At 34.4% G+C, this 14,081-nt stretch overlaps 2 protein-coding genes across 4 annotated transcripts in view; one reads left to right on the top strand and one right to left on the bottom strand.

Moving 5' to 3' along the window:
• The window catches only part of LOC145973286 (uncharacterized), a 165,698-nt gene that overhangs the window by 33,597 nt on the left and 118,020 nt on the right, over positions 1–14,081 (bottom strand). For all 3 annotated transcript variants that reach the window (XM_083102569.1, XM_083102560.1, XM_083102554.1), the window contains one exon: positions 2,317–2,519. In XM_083102569.1, the coding sequence (XP_082958695.1) occupies positions 2,317–2,478 (162 nt within the window). In that variant the 5' untranslated portion in view covers positions 2,479–2,519. The remainder of the gene's footprint in view (positions 1–2,316; positions 2,520–14,081) is intronic.
• Kl-3 (dynein heavy chain 8, axonemal kl-3) overlaps positions 1–14,081 on the top strand; it is a 207,218-nt gene that overhangs the window by 158,439 nt on the left and 34,698 nt on the right. The gene's annotated exons all lie outside the window — the stretch shown is intronic.

Here is a 14,081-nt window from a genome sequence, read left to right as displayed (position 1 = left end):
TTGCTTCCTGATGATGTTTTATCCAATTGAGTTTCCTTCCACTGATGCCTCTTTTTCTCACCTGCTTCATTCTTTCAGTCGTCATCCTTTCCTAAGTTATGCTTTCGCGCGTTTTCTTCTCTCTCTCTCTCTCTCTCTAAAGTTCTGTTCAATAAAGTTTACGCTTTCGCGCGTTTCACGACCGCCTCTTTGCGGTAATTATCAGTAAAGTACGTCGCAGATCCCACGAGAGTATTTTCCTGCCGGACTTTGGCGTGCTTCCTTTGAGTCGTCGGACAAAGGGCAACGAGATAGGAAGCAAAAAGGAAGTCAGCGTTGGACGCTATTAAATGTACACGCTCTACCGAAGTTATATACGTCTTTCTTACGGAGTTTCGTCCAAGATATTTATCTTAAATTATATCTCATACTGTGAGATTCGTGAGAAGAGATTAGGTAGATGCATAAGCGAATAATTAGTTATAAAAATTGTTCTTATATATATTGAATGTTCAATATCTTTTAAAATAAAGACGTTAAGTTTTTGCTATATAAATTATTACTCATTAAATATTAATTGTTCTAAATTTTTAATTTTTACATTTTTAATTTTATGTAAAAAGCATTATTTAAAATTAATAAATGTTGATAACAACAAAATTATCGATGAAATAACTGTCAGTTTCGGTAAGTCTTTGAATTGTAAATTCATCAGAGTCATTTTTTAATATTAAGATTTTTTGTAAAGATTGTTTCGCCGATTTTTTATTTAAGCATTGATTAAATCAACGAATTGAATACGTTTAATTGCAAGATGTATTATTGCAGATATCGCAAGAAATTCTTGGCATTTCACATATATATTAAATAAATAAACACATTTAAAATTAATCTCCAACATTTTTCTTCGACGTTCGCGCGAAGAGCGTTATACAAACCTACAGGATATTGCTTTCACGCCGAGTGCTCCCTTGCGGAAAGGGGGATTCCATTTTCTCGAGTATCAGGAAATTTAAGAAGAGTCGCACCTTTGCTCTCGACGGACGCGAGAAAAAAGAGGGCGAGAAGGGGAGGAAGCGGAGTCGCGATTGCGGCGGCATTGAATCGACGTCAGTAAAACACGGAACTCGCTTGACCCAGGTTCAAGCCGTGTCGCGGTCGTAGTACACGCCATAAATCAGCCTATCGATTTCTTACTTTACCCCCGCATCTGCGGGGGCGAAACTTTTGCCCTCGTCGTGGCCATACCGGCGGAAAAATGGAGGCGTCCCGATGCATGGGGGATTAGAAAGGATGCGGAGAGGGATGAAAGCCGACGTCCAGGAAGCGACAAGAAGCTTCGCCGGACGAGAAGAGCGCGGCGTCCAGATCTTCTCTCTTATCGAATCTACTTGCGCAGGCTGTGTTTTCCGCGGAAAAATAGATTACGGTTGGATCAAGCGCGCGCGAGTCGTAAAAAGATAGCCCGTCGTTTATTCGCGAGCGCAAAAATCGCGAGTCGAGGTTTTAGTTCTTATCTCGACGACTCTTCGAAAGAGAGCGCTCGTTTGATAAATGGATCTACCGGTGCATCGATACGCGCGTATCTCTCTCGGGAAATACAATTTATAATACATATCGTATAGCAAGAACGCGAATCTAAAACAATGTTGTGATTTATAAACACAGCTTTAAAAAGTTATCCAATCAAATTTAAAGTTTCTATATATATTATCCAAATCGTGTAGATTGTCTTCCTGAAATTGAAATACCAATAATTCAATCCGGAAAAATGATTGAAACGATATTCAATGGATATGAATTGAAATTTATTTATTATAATATATAATAATGTTATTAGTAATTTTATTATAATTTTAGACAGGTGAACACTATCCGTAACGAGCCAGTTATAATATTATAATAACCAAGGCTAATAATAGGTCTTTATAAAAATACTATTAAAGGGATAAGATTCTTATAGGCATTAAAAAATGACATGTAATCAAGATAAATGCATTCGCAGTTTCTCGGTTATTTTAAATAACTACTAATGTATACAAGATAAAATCTCTTCTTGTTTTTATTATTTTGATTATTAATTATTTAACAGTAAAATAATTTTTTTTTAATTTGTGTATTAATTTTTCCTAAAGTAAGCAATATATATGTAATATAATACTACGTAACATATGAAGAAGATTTTGTAAATATTTTATATTACAAATAAATTTATATATTAAGAAATAAATATCTATGTAAACGTACATAAGAGCTTTCATATGTTATAAAATTTATAAATTTCTTAATTTTTTAGAAAAATATTTTAACTTCTATTTATTGAGATGGATTACTCACGTTGACTTGTATGCCGACGTCGAAAATTTTAAGCGGTGGACTGCGCTCGGGTATGTAGCTATAAAATTCAACGGTATTGAAGAACCATTGTATAGTGTACAAAGATGATCCCTCCAAGTCGTAATGACATGACAGCGTTACGGTATCGCCTGATCTGACCATAGCCGGCACATTTATCGTCAGATCTTTTAAACCTGTTGCACCTGCAAACAATAAAAGAAATATATTGTTGTGAGAGACGTTTAATCGAATGGAATAGCTTGCATTTCTATACATAATGCGTTTTGTTTTAGTGTGAAAAATATTTATTAACATGATATGCGACAATTGCGATTAATTCGCGAGAGATATGCAAACAGAATAATTCGTTTTCGCGTATTATTCTCATAAAACTTTATATATTATGAATCGTCGCGATGCATTGCACGATGGTGTACGATATCTTTGAATGCGATTCGATGGATTAAGCACCGCGCCAGTCGGAAAGTGGGACGGTCATAAATAATTTAAGTAAATTTTTCAGTCTGGGAATTAAAACTTTGTGACGTGATTTAATGCTTTATCGATCACTGATTGTGCAAACTTGTTTTGCAATTGATCAGTTTTTTATAAGTGATGGGAAGTGTCAAGTTGAAAGTTTAAGGCATTCATTAAACTTTCGACATATTTAAAAAAAAAAATATGTAATCCGAATTGTAATAATTAAAATGAGATTTATAGCTGTTACTTTTTGAAATTTTAATCCAGGAAATTTACTTTTCATACAATCGATTGGCTGTACATTTCATACAATCGATTAAATGTACATTATTTATATAATTCGCATATTAGCATTTATTCTATTAATTACAAAAGTTACTTAATAATTATAAAAAAAGATTATAGCAATCTTATTAATAATCCATTAATCATACAATAATAATTTAATATTATTAATCATATCTCTTATTAGGATTATGTATTTAAATGCACGAGAACAGAAACGTACAATTTGATCAACAACGTGTAATAATAATTCTTCAAAAACGAATTCATTGCTAAGCTAAAAGATATCTCTGTCCTGTTGTATTCTATCGTTCAATAAGATATCGATAGAACGAGAGATATATTTTCTTGGAGACAGATTTTCCCAAGATTAAGTCTATACGAATGGTATCTCCATTCGTTTCAGCCTCTGGAGGGAAGATATTTTGCTTTTTAAGCACGTTTCCCTTCCGGTGAAACAGCTCGGATAACAGTTTTCAAGCTATAGCGTCATCGATTCACATAAAAAATAAGTTGACTGAGCATCTACAATTGCGAGCTGAATCTGTCGAGAGAATAGTCAAAGAGTTTATCTCAAAAAGACGGTTTCATTATTATCTTTGCATTAAACTCTGAAGAAAACGGGGCGATTGTATGAAAAGTAAATCATCTATACAGGGTGATTCTGAACAGACGTTTGTCTTTAAAAAGATAAATTGTCGAGTCTATTCTAAGACGATTTTCCCTTTACCAAAATTGTCTACGAGGCTTAGTTTTTAAATTATTAAATAAAATAGTTCGCGAATTACGGAACGAGTACAAGAGGTAGACAGGGACGGCGCAACTCACCGTCCGATACAGGCGATCATGTGGGGCGCGCGACGCGATCAGCTGATTGCTGCACACGATGAGTGTAACAATCAGTGTGTGTGTGTGTGTGGGGGGGTGTATTTATGCACGCGTATCCACACATGCACCGTACTCTCTCTCTTTCTCTTTCTCCCTCTTTCTCTCACTCTCTCACTCACTCACTCACTCACTTATTCTTACCTTAATAATGAGATTCTTCATACTGCTGATAAATAGCAGTGCCCAGTGTGTTGCACGATAATAATCGTCGTCGACGAGACGTCGTTTCTTCAACACGCAGTCTGACACAAATAAGCGAAGTTTTTTCTTTCATCACTTTCGACACTTTTACAAATTTACTCGCGCACTTAATCACTCACGATTGATAAAAGGAGGAATTTACCAACGGTTACGGTACGAATTTAATAAACGGTTAACGCATTTAATTATTAATTACACACTCGATTAAAGAAATGCGTTAACAGAACGCGATACTCGATGCAAAGCGCGCGACGACCGACGACAAGCAGGTCAGGTTAGTACTAGCGCGTAATGCTACACGTTTATGTTTGGCAGCGCTAGTATTAACCTGACCTGCTTGTCGTCGGTCGTCGCGTCGCGCGCTTTGCATCGAGTATCGCGTTCTGTTAACGCGTTTCTTTAATCGAGTGTGTAATTAATAATTAAATGCGTTAACCGTTTATTAAATTAGTACCGTAACCGTTGGTAAATTCCTCCTTTTATCAATCGTGAGTGATTAAGTGCGCGAGTAAATTTGTAAAAGTGTCGAAAGTGATGAAAGAAAAAACTTCGCTTATTTGTGTCAGACTGCGTGTTGAAGAAACGACGTCTCGTCGACGACGATTATTATCGTGCAACACACTGGGCACTACTATTTATCAGCAGTATGAAGAATCTCATTATTAAGGTAAGAATAAGTGAGTGAGTGAGTGAGTGAGAGAGTGAGAGAGAAAGAGAGAGAGAGAGAGAGAGAAAGAGAGAGAGTACGGTGCATGTGTGGATACGCGTGCATAAATACACCCCACACACACACACACACACACACACACACACACACACACACACACACACACACACTGATTGTTACATTCATCGTGTGCAGCAATCAGCTGATCGCGTCGCGCGCCCCACATGATCGCCTGTATCGGACGGTGAGTTGCGCCGTCCCTGTCTACCTCTTGTACTCGTTCCGTAATTCGCGAACTATTTTATTTAATAATTTAAAAACTAAGCCTCGTAGACAATTTTGGTAAAGGGAAAATCGTCTTAGAATAGACTCGACAATTTATCTTTTTAAAGACAAACGTCTGTTCAGAATCACCCTGTATAAAGACGAGCAATATACATGTGTATTAATTATAGATAAAATATTAATTATTATAGATTTCGTATAAATTAACTGAAAATTTCATTAATGCAACCACCTCCTAGAATGTCAATCCCTCATTATATATAATTATTATCGCAATTAGCATAATTGATTATATCCCTGTCAGCGTTTATTATAAAGCGTTTAACAGAGAATAATGCTGCAGCATTATAATGCATAGAATTTTCAATGTAAAAGCTATTAATTCGATTGTATTAACGTTAGTAATAGATGAGAGTCAAACAGCATACATTGTTTTCGTGTTCGTCGCGTTACCTCGCGAGAATTACCTATTATTGGACAATAAATGCTAATAAGGATTACGCGTCTGCGAATAATAAAAGTAATGAAAACGTCAGAATTATGATCGCGATCATAGTTTTGAGTTGATTTTTAACATACATATTTCTTGCTCGTTCGTTTACATGAAGCAACGGAAGTTCATAAATGTTCATAGCGATCGGAAAACGCTTTATTAGCGGTTAGAGCTGTCACACAGCCGCGAATATTTTTCGATTCCAGTGGCATTGAAATACGAGAGGCGCGACATGGTTGTCTTTCAGTAGTAATTTCCACTCGAAAAGCCGGCGGTCATCAATAGCCTCGTTGTCGTCTTTCCATCGATTTCGAGACACTTCGGATCCTACTTTAGAAGAGCGATCAAAGGGAGAAGCCAGTCCCTATTTTCATGCAAAGGATAGTTACGATCCTCCTGTATATTCTTCTCTTTGTCTTCTACCCGATAAAGAAGGAAATACACGCGAGTTAAATTAATTCAATGTATGTGTGTGTTGAACTAAATGTTTCCGATAAACTTCATTGAGCGTCTCGTAAAGGGGCTGGCCCGTTTACGGTACAACTTATTTCGAGGTAAACTATTCGCGCCGTCGAGTTAACTCTGCAAGTAGAGAGCCGCAATTCCGTAATTAGTATAATAAATAATCTAGCAAGAGAATAACGTTTATATATGTATATATATATATATATATATATATATATATATATATATATATAATGTAGATGCCTCGCGCACGTAACATACCACTCCTTGAAATGGGATAAAAATGCATGAAACATGTGCCACACAGAAAGCGCTTTCGCGAGACGCGAAGAAACACGATGTTTCCCCTGCGTAGCACCTACAAACTTAAATGGATTTATAATGTTGCAGACGACCGTGCAACATTGCAGCGATTAAACTACAATGCGTAGAGATGCGTTATAGTCGACTATCAGATCGTTTTGTTATATGGCTCAGCAACGATCTCGTGCAAAATTATTCGCTTGATTGAATTATATTGTCCCGAAATGTTCAGACGGGAACATGCGGAGAATCGATAAACTAAGAAAAAAAATCCTTACACAGTAAAAAATAAAATGTTATAACATTTTTCACATGTCCCAGAAAGTCCACTCTAAATTTTAAGTTAAAATAACTCATTCGTCGTATGTTACTTATTGACAAACTAAAAATGTTAAATAATCGACACAATACTTTACATTTATTTGTGTTATTGTGACTTTAAGTGTAATGTAAAAATAACATACAAATTAATTAAAAATTACATGAAAAAATAGTTACAATAACTCGTAAGAATTGTTGTAGGACATTAACATATAATAGTAATAATTTTAACTTAAATTATTTGTAATAGAAACATTTGATTTTAGTAAATTTAATTATTTTTGTATGTCAAAATTCAAGATTATTTCAAGATTCACTTTAACTTTTCTTAGAATGTTAAACTGATTTTGAGACATGTTGATTGTTTAAAATGATTATGTTAAAAATATTCAAAATAATATTCCATTTCTAAGAGACATATACAAAATGTTAAGTTATGAAGTTGACATAAATGTAACACATGAAAACGTTACCAAAATATAATAACATATAAGTTGTATGTAATTTTACATTAAAGTATTTTACATTAAAGTACTAATCAAAACATGGTAACACAAGAAAATTTTAACATATGGATATATGGACAATTTTTTACTGTGTATTTGCTCATCTTTGCTTCATTTTGGAGAAAATCATAAAAAAGTTTTCATGAAAAAATACTAAAATTATTAGATTTACCAAGAATTTGTCGACAATCGAATGAAGAGAGCAACTGGAGAGATGGAATTGTGGTTGCAGTGCACCAAATATCATCAGAATAGTGTCTAGCTGCAATACGAGCTATCTGGTAGATGCTTATATTGCTGCAAGGGATTACTAATATTTTGAACAATATCTCCATTAGAGAAGTGATAACATGAATAAATAGCGTAAATAGATAAATAATAAATAAGTTAAAATATAAAATGACCTTATTTGTGGACTTTTTATTTTAGTTCATCGATGCTCCACACGTTCCCGAAGTTTTGGCATTTAAATTCGAGACGCTTTGCAGAATTTTCAATTGTTGCATTTTCTCGAAATATCTCTCTTATTGGTCACGTTTAATATTATCTTGGCCTTGTTTCACATAACGTTGGATAGTCGCTTGAGCAACTAACCCGACGCTTTTACTCCCATGCGGAATTACAGAGAAGAGCAAATGGAAATGCATCTTCGCGTAATAGCCGGGCATAACGTGCAAACAGCGGAACGTCACGATTAGACATTTCGCGTACGGCGCACGATGCCCGTGAGACATTTAGTTCGCTCGAGAAGATATTCGGCTGGCCGAGTGCTGTTTGTTTTCGCCATTAAGCCGGGGAATGGTGGGTTAACTGCTATCCAAGGGTCGCGGAGAAAGATCGGTGATTAAGCGCGATAAATAATTCCGAGGCACACACGGCCACATCTGGCGTAAGCTGAGCGTAGATAACGCCGTTGTGAGCTCGATCTTGCGCTTTTTGAAAGCGCGACGGGGGTGTAATTTCGCAAAAGTGCGGTAGATAACATGCAAATGTTGCAACATCTCGTTACGCAGAATGCTCTCGATACTGTAGTAATTTATTGTCCGTAAAGATGCGCGCGTATAAATACATGTAGAAGAGATGTCACGCCCAAATGTAGCAAGATAAATAAAGATTGATTTATATAGATCGTCGTTTCGTAAAAATAAAACTTCTCCCTTTGTAGCTTTTAGCTGATAGTGATTCTTCAAGAAATTTTCGTTCCATTTAATATCGAGAAGAACCAAAATTTCTTCTACAATTGTGAAATTTATCTTTTCGAGATGATTTTTTTATTTATATATATAAATTACTATATAAACCAAAATGTACAATTAAACTAAAGAAATTAATTTTTTATCTCATATCTTTTTTTAATCTTATTCAATAAAATTTATTTATTACAAAGTGCATTTGATTGTTAAGTGTATTTGAAATTATTAAACACATAAACGCATACGCTTTTTGTCTATAGCAAGTACTTTCTCGGAAATAATAGATACTAATATTTCTTTATGTACCTTTGATAAAGAATTGATATTCATTGACGCGTTACAATATTTTTTGTAACAATATCTCTTATTGTTTATAAATCTGAATTATTATACAATACATGTTAAATGTAATTATTGAATGCTATCTTTATCGAGCATTTTTTTTGTTCTAGCTACATATATGAGTCAAATATAAATAAATCATAATTGCAAAAGATATCAAATGCAAAACATCGTATACAGAATCGTTCCGCGTTTTCATAAAATCGATTAACATCGTTACGTAATACACGTGCAAAATTCAAGTTTCATTTAACGTATATATAATTAATGCAATTCTCAAACAAACATAAACAAGTACGTGTTATAATTTATCCAGTAATTAAAATTTGAAACGCAACAATTTATCAATCATTATAATCGTCGAAATAAATTAATCGCATATTAAATGTAAGCGTTTCTCTAAGCACAATCGAAAGAACAAAAGAGGAAGCAAAAAGCAGGGATGAAATGGCATGGAATAATTAACGGAAAAAATCTGATAAAGGATATAATCCAATTTACTATAGTAAAAGTATTACGCTTAAGCACTTGTGCGGATAACCGCGTTTCTAAGCAAAAATCCGCGTTCGTATTATTCGCATATTACGATCTATGCGACTGCTTACGATAACCCGCGCCATCGAAACGCGATATAGCCTCTCGGCTTAATTACTATATTCCCAATAAACGTTGCAAAATCCGCTTGTTTCGCCTAACGAAGCCGGCATAGAAGAAAACAAGCATTTTTCTCCTGGTGTCCGTGTTGATTGCGAAATAACGGGCTTTATTGGCTATTATTCCGATTGCGGGTAAGAGCTTTCGCGCCTCCGAACGTAAAATACAAATGAAAGCCGCGTGCGAGCAGAGCCGCGATTGCCGATATAACATTACACATAAACAAGCTACGGGATGTTGCGCATGCCGGGATGTTCGCGTAGGGAATCGATAGTAAAATATCCCGGGCGGAGAGTGGATCGGCGGCCCGACGATTCGTTCATGACGCGGTCACCGGGATTTTGTCGGCGCTTATCGATCGCGCGTTTATACGCGCGACAGAACGACCCGTGTGCGTCCGTTTTGTTAAAGCGTCGCAAGATTCTTCACACGCGCGATTTATTTTCATACATATATTATAGTCCCGGCGCGCGCGGTTATAATGCGGTCGTTAGCGCGAACAAAGCTTCAATCGCCCGTTTTTGCTGAGCCACGCTTCAGATCGTTAGGCAAAACTTTACCCAACAATTTAATTTATTATCAAATTAATATTGTCAAACAATTACATGTACACATACATTTTATACAGGGTGTTTCTTAATAATTGTGAAAAATTTTACGAGATGATTCTTTGTCGAAAATTAAGGGGGGTTTTTCATATAAACATATACTCCTACATGCCTCCCTGTGGAGTTACACTCCTACAAAAATGGAGGCAAAAATTAAATTTTTATTTTTTTCTCAAATTTGGAACAAGTTAAAGAAATGAAATTAGGTGGATATTTTTTACTAGTAAAAAGGTTATTTATTAATATTTTTTTCAGCTTCCCGTATTGTTATAAGGGCATGAAACTAGCAACCTCTATTCAATTTTTTATTAGAACTTTTTAATGGGCCGGAATATAATCATCTAAAAATATGCATTAAAAAGTTTGATTTATTTAGAAACTTTTTTATTTGTTTTATTTTTTCATAAAATCAGTAGTTTTCAAGAAAAAATAAAATAAAATACGTTATCGTGCACAGCACGATGCGAAATAGCATAGGTTTCGAATTACGAGAAGTTAACTTTTAAAATAAAAATAAAATTAGAGTAAATGTTGGGAAAATTGGAACAAAAACAAAATTGTAATAAAAATCTAAAAACCTAAAAAATAAAATGTAAGAGTATATGTTTATATGAAAAACCCCCCTTAATTTTCGACAAAAAATCATCTGAAATTTTTCGCACTTATTAAGAAACACCCCATATATAAATTGCGTGTCAAAATTAAAATTATCAGGCATCAACTGTCGCCTAATTAACGGTTCGGACGTGACGTTGGGTATTTCGCGTTAACGGTTTTTTTTATTTATGGCAAGGATGCAACGTAAGCAATTTTGCACGAGGTGTTATATCGTATTTAGCGACAGGCTCCATTCATTTAAGCTCAGTGTCGACTGTAATGGCGAATGTTATATACGACCGGACGATTCGAGCTTCGGTAAATAGATAGGAACAAATGTGGACGAGCGAATTCGTATTTGGCGCGGTTCAATGAACGCAAATGGTGAGACGAATATTTTTTTGTACGGGTTTATGAAAAAAAGCAATTGGATGTACGTGTACTGAATGTGTGTAGCGCGCGCGAGAGCATTCATCATTTTTCCGCAAACGGACATGATATACGAGATCGATAAAAGGGATGACTTGGCCGTCAAGTATGTCGCTTTTTTATCTGCTGCTTTTATTTCGAGTTTCCGTATCGAGATAGATCTTTGATAGGGAAATATAACACAACGACGGTAGAGAATAAGAAAGAAAATAGAAAGGACATCGATCTGCTCCATATACTCTTATACGTTATTACAGAATGTTTCCGTGTCTTATCAATTGAAAATAATACACAATTATAGCAATAATAATGCGACTATATTTTACAGTTGGAGAATATTATTTCATTATTAAATACATTCACGGTTTAGCCTAAATTTATGGGCTTTTACAGAATGGTCTGCCGAAATTTCAAACTGCGCTCGCAATAAACAAAATCTACTTATTAATGCATCATGAATGTGTATCGCGCAATCTACGGTAACGTTTAAGTATCGTGCGCTCTAATTACGCGGGTAATTATCGTGGTTGATTGGTACATGCGACGATATGAGGTAATAATGAATATGGATAAATGATAAGTGGCTCGTTATTGATTTCGCGGTGATTCAAACTATGTAATTCCATCGATTAACAATGTAAAAAATATATATGGATTATTACGTGTCGATCTTGGATTTAAATATTATCGTACAATCTTGCACGATTATATCTTTCAAATTTTTGTTGCAATAATAGCTTAAAAGATTTTTTTCTCGCATTCTTCCTCTCGTTATGCTATTCGTAAGGTTTCGAATATACATTCCAATTTTCCGCCGACAATTGTTGACAATGTTTTCACAGAGAATGAATATATTTTTACGCTACCAGTGAAGCCTGTGAAATATTCGTTGCGCACGAAAAGCTACGCTCGCATGCGGCTTCCATTATCATTTTCACCAAACAAATTCGCGCGTAGCGGAAGCGCGTTACGCGGAATTTAGAGATGCGAGAATGAGCATAGGTATTCCATGCCAGTTCTCTCGTTTCAATTCGGGAAAATGTCATTAATATGTAAGCACCGACATCAGATTACCAGCGGAACCGGGCACGCGAATTTCGTTATTGGTAATGAGAAACTCGCGTGTCGCATGGGAACTTTGGGAACCATATTTTACGTTGATATACCGCGGGACAGTTAATGGCATAAAAGTCTCTTTTCAGTAATGAACACTAGATTAGAATTATTTGTTAATAAGAAGCATTCTATTGCGTGTATATCTCTCATTGATTTTAATAGATTTTAAATATTAAAATCTATCTACAAAATATGTATATAATTTCGAATTATTATAATTAGAATTATATTTATATATATTGATATGGAGAGAGAGATAATTTCATATGATTTTTAAACGTTAAATGTTATATTAAGTTTTAATAGTAAAATTTTAATTAAGTTTTAAGTTTTAAATTTGGATATATAAAATAAATTTAGATATTATATCTATATAAATTAATTCATCAAATATTTATTAAATTAATATTATTACATTATCGCTTTAGAATAGATAGTATCGTTTTAGAATAAATAGAAATATATTATAATGAATATAAATAGAATATATAGAAAATAAATTCTTAAAATAGATGGTAAAATTCGAGTACCTAATTTAATTTTAACTTCAAGTATAAATTACGCGTTCCAATATATATTCTAGCTGTTATTTCTAATATACATATTTAAATTTAAACGGAAATATTTAATTTAAACGAGTATTTTCATTCATTCATTCCGGTGCTGAAGTTGCACACGTGTGCTTTTCCGATATATAGTAGAAGGAATGTTCTTCATTTTGTTCAAACAAGCTGGTGTTTCTGCAGCGGTAAGCGAAAAGTGACCGTAACAGAATCGTGTAAATTACATATCGCACTTTGCGACGTATCGACGATACGTATTTAACCGTAGCGCACCAATAACGCAACCGTTGTTTTCGCGATTGCAATCAGCAGTTCGCGATTCGCAATTTCGTTCAGCCGGACCGACAGCGCAGACGCTATAAAGTAGCACGGTATAATCACGGGCTGGATCGAAAACGATCGTGGAGTCGGTAGTATCGCTTGTAATGCGCCTTAAGGGCGCTTCCAATCGGCGCTCGCGCGGAAATTTGTAGTACGGGGTAAGCCTTAAACCTAGAGGGTGGAATTTAGCACGGACTATCGCAGATGCGCGAGGATTACTGCGTGGGAGCCGTTCCGTTTTAACGTTTTGTCCTACGACATGTGGGTACTATTGTGTTGATCTCAAGTTTACCATAGTCTCAATAAACGTTAGCATACCAGACGTTTAAAGTGCAATTTTATCTTAACGCATGAATGTCTTTCGAGGAATTTCGCATTTTTCTATTATTATTATGTAAAACAATAATTTTCTTTCGAGGAATTTCGAATTTTTCTATTATTATTATGTAAAACAATAATTCTGTAAGAAAATATTATTAAACAGGAGAAGAGATAAAATTTAATGATTAAAAAATTATTTTAATTTTACATTTTCAATAGACTTCTTTCAGAGTGAAATTTTCATAAAACTCTGAAAGAGCTGAAGATCTAAGAACGCAAAAGTACTTATTTATTTATTTAAAAATTATTTTATATATATTTTATCTGCAAAATTTTAACTTCAAAATAATTTCATTTTTACATCTTTATGTTATAGTAATATTATATATATGTACACCTATCAAAACTAATTAATTGCAAAATTGAAAAAAGTGAATTGCATGAAGCAAAAGCGATTCTACTTTATTGAGCGTTGAACTCTCTTGTCTCTTTGCAGTATAATAAAACAGGTGTTATCTTTACTGCTCTCTGTGTGCAATATGCATTTCCAACACGAAGAGATATTGCTTCGAATAACTTACTTTTTATAAGCTTTGAAATACCATTTGATTACGAGCGCTGTAAAAAAAGTTTTTCACATCGTATATTATATTTTTGCGGAACGATTCTCGCAGTTCTTGCGGTTACAAATAATTTAAATAATTAAACGTTTAAATGTTGCCTTGTT

Source organism: Camponotus vicinus, unplaced genomic scaffold, assembly GCF_025532165.1.
Source record: "Camponotus vicinus isolate PSW18456_S1 unplaced genomic scaffold, iyCamVici1.0 SCAF_1, whole genome shotgun sequence".
Taxonomy (NCBI): Eukaryota; Metazoa; Arthropoda; class Insecta; order Hymenoptera; family Formicidae; genus Camponotus; species Camponotus vicinus.
This window is presented reverse-complemented; position numbering and strand designations above follow the sequence as displayed.